The following is a 7,500-nucleotide window of genomic DNA, read 5'->3' as shown; positions in this document are numbered from 1 at the left end:
ATGAAAAGTGTCTGGCAGTGGATGGCACGAATAAAAAGTGTAAGCGGCCAAGAGGGGCTCTTTATGTTGATGTGGATGTCGTGACTGGCTGGAAATGGCGCAAGGGAAGCGGGGGGGGGGGGGGGAGCTGAAGAAGAGTCTGGTATAAATAAAACAATTGACAATCATAGACATTGTGGAGCGAATAAATAAATTCAACCCCGAGAGAGAGGATGTTGACGAATGACACACCCGACCTGTCGCTGGTCATTTATCATTTGCCTTAAACGGTTTCGGTCTCCAAGAGGCGTCGTTCGGTGCGGGTGCGGGTGCGGGAGACAGTCGAGGTGCTTTGTGGCACTTACTCGACTCATTTGAATACTACGGGGACTATTGAGAGATAGCGTTTATGCTGGAATAGGAGCTTCTCAATAGAACGAGGCAGCTGTTCCATGTAGCTCCATCCTTTCCACACTTTCCTTTCCGTTTTAAAACAAGAAACAAACCTGAATACTCCATTTCACTCCCTGCCAGAGAGCACCTCCCGGTTGTTTGTTGCAAAGTACGAAATACGAGTGTTACAAGTGGCTGGAACAAGAGCGCTGGGAGTGTTCTAAGTTCTTGGAATACTTTGCAGCCAACTTTCAAATGTGCTCTAGAGAGCCCTACCCTACCTTTGCACAAGCCAAGCCAAGTGCTTTCACCAGCACGTGAAGCACACTTTACACTAGAAACCACAATAAGTGCTGGCAGGAACTTTTCTACCGATTTACCGACCGTACCGTCTCGACTCTTCAAATGGAACACCGACACACATACACCCAAGTCAGATAAGAGGGAACAAAAGTAGCAAAACTGTTCGCTTTTCTACTGTTCTAATCCAATGACTCTCTCTTCGCTCTCAACCCAGGAGCGTGTGAATAAATGTTGACGAAGCGTTGTAATTTAGTTCTCGAGCACAGCCCAGCATCGGGTGGCTAAGGGGGCAGATGTTCCACCCTCCACTCGAAGACGAACTTAAGACGAGATGGAACCCTGGCTGACTGGTTGGTGAACGCATCCTGAGTGCCATTCCCTCTCAAAAACTGCCTAGGTACATAATTATTCAGCGTCTAGCAGTTCCGACCACAGGACAGGAAGAAGTGTCTAGGCGTTCCTCCGATGCCGGAGTGACAGGGAAATGTGGTACCCAATAAATATATTCCAAAATCAACCTAGACCCCGCATGGCTGGCAGGCTTTTCGGAGCATTTAATTCCACCGAAGAATGTTTTCTTGAAGGGGCGCGCGGGATGCACCGATGATGTTATTTATGACCGGTGGCCGCTCGCTCCGTTCGATCCAGCTCTCCCGCTCTAAAGATCGGTGACATTTGTTAACGTATGTAGTCCCCGTTTGTTGTTGGGGGTTGGAATGTGTTTTTCAAAGCTTTCCAATTGCCTGGGCAACCCGGACCAGAGTCACCGGACAAATTATACTGTCCAAAAAACGGGTGACCCTCCACATTGTATCCTTTTGTCGGGGGGGCGACCACCGGTTGGGTTCGTTTTCGTTGACGAGCCGAGATGGTTTTTTTTTTGGTCGCTGACAGCGAACACCTAATGATTCGGTTCAAATGCAAATGAAGCAACGGTCGCATTCGAAGCGCATTGAATATTTATACTGCTGTAAACTTCGATCCGACGGCGTGTGTGCTAACCGCGACTAACGTATCAACAACGCAAACTATGTTAATGCCGGCCATCGTTTCAGCTCCAGCAGCGCTCACACTGGGCTACCCAATGCATGCATTTTTCCCCCCGGGGCCAACCCAGTATAGGACTGGAGGTCAAACATGGGCCGGGTGTATTTGTTGACTCATTATTCGCCTCCCAACATTAGACAACGTGTTTGCCGCGATCGTAAGCCGCCGCGCGCACTTCTCGATCGAAATCGATAGCTTTTTTTCAAAAGCGCAACAAGCGATCAACATCGACTGCCAGCTTCTCACCGAGCTAAAGGAGCCTGATAGAGGGGTCACGGTCAATTGTGCCCGCAATACCGTACCCCAATCCCGTGTTGCGGATACTTTAAACATCTTCAAGACCTCTTGATTCCTGAGGCACAGAAAGAAGGATGGAGGAAAAAAATCGGCGATTGGCCAAGTGGCTTAGCCAGCTCTGCGGTGTTACGGCCGAGACGAATTTGTTCAAACATTGAGCAACGCCTTGTTTTCGGGAATTCGGATGTCCAGCGCGTGGGGAGCGTGTGTGCATGTTTGCGAGGCCACACTCGGTGCTGCGAAGGTTCTTCAAACAACCGATGCAAACACTGCCGCCGTACGCCGTCGGTCCGGTAGATGAAGTTGTTTTCCGCCGGCGATCATCGCAAATGTTTATCGTTGTAATCAGCATCCAGCGACCCCTTTGCGACGCTGCAAGGGGCCTTTAATTGGTAATAAATTGTGAGAAAATTTCACGCAAACCAAACATTAATTCGAAAGCAAAGGGGGCGCAAGACTCGACTTCGAATCAATCCACGGGAATGAAGTAATTACTCGAGCGACATCGCTCACTCGCGGAGACTCCATTAAGGGATTTTTCGTGGGGGTCCGAAAGTGCCCAGACAGTGTTCTGTTCAACCCAGGTCCTGGATCCTTCTGTGTGGTCCTTCGCCACGTTCGTTATTGCTTGCGGTTATCTGTGCGTCTGTTTTGCATTTTACAAGCTCCAGTTTAGCCACCATTACCGTGCTGCTTCTTGCATTTTGTCTTCCGTTTTTTTTGGCCCTACTCTTGCTACTTGTACTCTGTACTCACTCACTTCTTGTTTTTTCACTTTCGTCCCTTTTTTTGTCTTCCTGCAGCCATCAAGAAGCAAATTAACATTTCGCCAAAGAGTGTGCGCGTCAGCACGGGTGGTCGAGCGGAGCTGGTCTGCAACACGAACGCGATTCCGGCGGCCAAAGTCATCTGGCAGAAGAATGGCGTGGCGGTGAAGGCGAACCCACCGTACATTCTGATCAGCGAGTACTCGTTGCTGATTGCGCGCGTCGAGATGCAGGTAAGTGCGGGTGTTCTGGAGTTTCTGATGCTTCTTCTGATGTTTCTACCCTTTCTGCCTTCTCGTTATGTAATCTATCTCTTGGTGAGAATCGACCGCCCTTCCCACGCCATCCCGCCCACCACCACCTGACGCTGAAAAATGGAATGTTTTTTCAATAAAAATAAGGAGCAGAATGTCGGAGCATCGTCTGAGCGCGAACCGTTTGAAAAAAGGATAGTTTTTCTCCCGAAAACCGAAAAGATCTAGGTTATTCTTTTCAACCGGGCCTTCGGAATCCCTTTTCCCCTTTACCTTTTTTTTCTTCTTCTGCTGGTGGGCTTTGGAACGTCCTCATCTTTTTCGGCGGAAAGCTCTTCGTTTTTCGAGCGATTGAAATGAGAAACCCGACCGCGCCGACGGGCTCCATTGTCAATGCAGGTGTGCGTGTGTATGATATAATATCAAAAGGACATAATTGCAGATGACAGGCAAAGAAAAAGCCCATCACAGACGCATGACGGACCAGCATCCATCCCACCACCATCAATGATCATGCGTTTTCCGCTCGTTCGAAAGGAATAGGACAACCCACGGCGTCCATCCCAAACCATTCCAGCCGTTTTATTCAATTCTTTGCCTTTTCCCAATTCCACCGCCAGGGATGGGCGTGCGTCCCACGACCATATTCCTGTTAAATCCTCGAAATCGAAAAAAAAACGGAAAAGAATTCTTTCTTCCTCGGGAGATACGCCGGTATCCGAAACATGTTACAGCGTTGTTGCGTTCTTTTTGTGTCTTGCTTCTCGAGGATAGTGAAGCAAAAAAAAAAAAAAAGATACAGTTTTTGGGATTCTGGAGCCACGGCAGTTGGCGCACCGCAGTCATCGCGCAGCCACCGCTTAAAGCGAAAGCGCCCTAGCGGATAAGACGTTTCCCAGAGAAAGAAAAGGGGGCCCCATTTTAAGGGCGTATACCAGCTGGCGTTATCCTGCCAGGTTGCGCACGAATGATTCATTCTTCATTGGCGTCTTCGGTTGGCGGCGCGGTCCTTTTTGTGAATTTCCTCTCTCTCTCTCTGCCGCTCTCTCCCTGATACCGGTGGCCGTTTCTCACCACCTCCCAGGGTCTGGAGATGTAGATCGGTCTAAAATCTTAGCAACATGTCGTTCCTTCGTCTTCATTTTCCGTTTATTTTTTCTTCTTCTCTTTTTCTTTCTCTCCGGACACACTTACAGGACATGGCCAATTATACATGCATTGCGGAGAACATTGCTGGCAAGCGGGTGTCTGAACCAGTTCCAATCACCGTCTTCGGTAAGTGTTTCGTTTCTTTGCTGCATCAATCCGGTTCTCCCGTTCTCCGGTCCCCGGTACCACTGGTCATGGCGCATTAGGGAGGTGCCGAGGCTTGAATGACTTTTTAAGGATCGAAAAGGATGGTCGTAGACCGTTCTGCTTCACAAAAATCAATAGGAATCTTTTGGTTTCTTCAACGCTTTTGACGAACCAGTCCCGATCCGATTCGGCAATTCGTTTCGGTGCCCGGGACACAAGAACCTTTCGAAAATCAATTTTTAAATTAACTCAAAGCATGTGCGAAGAGCGCTCTAATGACATCAAACTCCCGTAGAACCTGCGACAGATGTTCGATGGCGTTGGTGGGAATGTTTCAAACAAAACTCCCGGAAATGTTCTCCAACGAACGCACGGGACCCTTTTCAAACTTTGCGCACCCAGGGAGCGCGCCCTTTCCGAGTGGAGTGTGATGATTGATCTGCATAAATGTTTCAACCCACGCCGAGGCTACCGCGAAGGCATGACACCACCGAGAGCGCCGTGTGAAATGCTTTCCCACGGTGAAAATACCCGGGGAATGGCACCCTTCGATCCGATATACCGTAGCGCCTCTCCGTTGTCGCCCAATGGGGATTCCGTTGACATCAAACATGTCATTATTCTATCATCTCGAATGAAGCGAAAATGATGGCCCTGGATTGTCTGATGTGAATTTACATTTTTACATAACGATTCCCTGGGGGGGGAGTGGGAAATGAAATGCCCGGGATCATCTTTCGGGGATGATTCAATTGGAGCTGCGCTGGAGTTGATGCTTCGTCGGTTTCTTTATGCACTTTCCGTATCTTTGTGCCACAGATCGGCCATTTTCTTGAGTGAAGGAACTGACGTGTTCCAGCGGGTACTTGCGCTGCCAGACGGTAAATGTGTTCGAGCAGCAGCGCCAGCAGTGGCAGCAGCAGCAGCGAGTGTTTTCGATCATTCGGGAAGCCCATTAAGCCTGCTCGCTTATTGATAAGATATTGAGTGAAACCCAGAGGAAAGCATTGCTCCATCTACTTCACAGCCAAGTGAGCAGCAAATGAATTGAAATTCTTCTTAACTAAAAAAAAAAGGATGAAGATGCATTTTACTGGAGCGAACTGGAAGATTTCGCTTTCAAACCGTCCCGCTTATCTACTGCAGCAGCACCGGCAGCAGCTAAGATGGAGTCGAAACCGTGTTCCGAAACCGAATCGCGGGAATGCTTTATCATTCTCGAACGGATTGCCTCGGAGGAAAAGGGGCCCACTCGGTCCGTTCCCGGCCACTCGACTCAAACTTGATCATTAAAGTGATTTTAATGACGATGTTTGCTTCTGGCTGAAGCGAGTACGGATGCGGCCGGTGTGGGTTTTTATCTACCCCCCCCCCCCCCCCCCCCCCCAAATGTGTCACATTGGAAATCGTTGACGTTCATTAATGGCGATAACTAATGCTTCGACCGCTCCACTCTCCAACAACGCCTCCTTCTTCTGCCCTCCCATCGGATCCCTCCTCCGCTTTAACCGTTGGGATTTAAAACGTTTTTCGAAACGCCAAGAACCGAGAATCGAGAAATCCGTATCACCCCGTTCGAGTGGGGGGCGGGGGCCGGGCCAATGGGAATCGTCTTCTCTAAATGGTGTGTTCGATTTCTGCTCCGGCGAGCGCTCCGGCTGTTCGTTGACCTCGCCTCGCTTTTCCAACGCTTTTCGAAATCGGTTTTAAGACCTGTTCGTGCACACTTCTCCCTGGGATGGGTTGGGTTTGGGGTCTTTTCATCCCGGTCCAGCAACTTGATCGTCACTCTCCCCCGGGAGGTGGAGGCGTTTGGGACGTGCCTGTGCCATGCTCGGCCCTAGAACGACGACGAAATGAAAACGCTTCTATAAAATGCACTCCAAATTATCAATATAATGGTGTCGTAATCTATTAATTGCCTTCGCTCGCTCACTTCGAGCCCGGCCCGAACCCAAAACACAGGCCTCTCTATGGCCGATTGGTGTCGCTGTTCCTCTGTGTGTTGTTGCAATACGATCTCCAGCCAGTCGTGCCAGCATCGAGGGTGGATCGAGAGAGAGAGGCGACACATGTGTAAAGCGAAACATAAATTTAAGGATTACGTTTGACGATTGACGGTTGTTCGTGAAACCGTGACTTATGGGTGCGTGCGATCCGTATACGAAAATCGTCGGTTTTACGATGGCGCAAACGCACGCCTTCCATCAAGCCTCAGCCCTCCGTCCCTGCTGCTGCTGCTTCCTCCCCGTGCGAAACCTGGATCCAGATGGGGAGCATCCGATTTAATATAGTTTTATTGTGTGACGTTTATGGTGTTCTTCTCTCTCGTCCTTTCCCTGTCGACACGCAGTTGACGGTGGCTGGAGCGCCTGGAGCCCTTGGACGGACTGCAAATGTCCTGGACATCCGAAGCAGGGCCAGAAGCGGACGAGAACGTGCAACAGTCCGGTACCGCTGAACAGTGGAGCGCCTTGTGCGGGCCCCAGTACCGAGACTACGCCCGACTGTCTACCTTGTTCCGGTAAGTTCCTATGCCATCCTTTTTTTTACAATCAATCATTTCCTTTCGTTCACATTGTCGTTGTCCAGTGTGTTTATTGGCCTTTTTTTTATTGCTTTATGATTTTGCCGCGGTTCAAACAGCTTTCATGTGTGTGCATGCATCTTATTCGTTTCATCATCTTAATGCTTTCTGTTTGTCTGCCGTAATTGGTTACAAATGTGCCATTAAATGGTTCCAATAACTTTGCACGCTTCTCTAATTTCATGCTTAACAATGCTCGCTCGCTCGCTCGCTCGACCACGCGAACCGTTTGAAAAGATGATGTCCAAATCGTAAATCCCGATGGCTATCGTCTAAATGGTAAGGTCATCATGCCGTGGATCACACTCTAATATTTGCATATTTGAAATCATTCCCCGGAGAGCACTTTTTGTGAGAGAAAGTAATTTATATTATTTGAGCGAATTTTGAAATCGAGAAACTTCGTTACTAACATGCACTAGCTGGGTGCACACACTACACTCACTCACCGGACGTGGCCAGTCGCAAGTACCGTGGCATTAGGATGAAGTTTGGAATTCCCTCCCGAACCGAAACAGAACAGTCTGTCCGTTGGTTCTGGTTTTTCCCCCTCTCCCCGTTGGTGACTATTTCAACA

The 7,500-nt window shown here is 49.2% G+C and overlaps 1 protein-coding gene across 2 annotated transcripts in view; it reads left to right on the top strand.

Annotated features, from left to right (window-relative positions):
• Window positions 1–7,500, top strand: part of LOC126581190 (netrin receptor UNC5C) — a 50,899-nt gene that overhangs the window by 4,672 nt on the left and 38,727 nt on the right. Inside the window, exons 3-6 of one of the 2 annotated variants that reach the window (XM_050244685.1) lie at window positions 2,823–3,019; window positions 4,237–4,315; window positions 6,690–6,860; window positions 7,161–7,202. In XM_050244685.1, coding sequence (XP_050100642.1) covers window positions 2,823–3,019; window positions 4,237–4,315; window positions 6,690–6,860; window positions 7,161–7,202 — 489 coding nt within the window. The remainder of the gene's footprint in view (window positions 1–2,822; window positions 3,020–4,236; window positions 4,316–6,689; window positions 6,861–7,160; window positions 7,203–7,500) is intronic. The other variant, XM_050244686.1, reaches the window with a different exon arrangement.

The sequence above is a fragment of the Anopheles aquasalis genome, chromosome 2 (assembly GCF_943734665.1).
Source record: "Anopheles aquasalis chromosome 2, idAnoAquaMG_Q_19, whole genome shotgun sequence".
Classification (NCBI taxonomy): domain Eukaryota; kingdom Metazoa; phylum Arthropoda; class Insecta; order Diptera; family Culicidae; genus Anopheles; species Anopheles aquasalis.
This window is presented reverse-complemented; position numbering and strand designations above follow the sequence as displayed.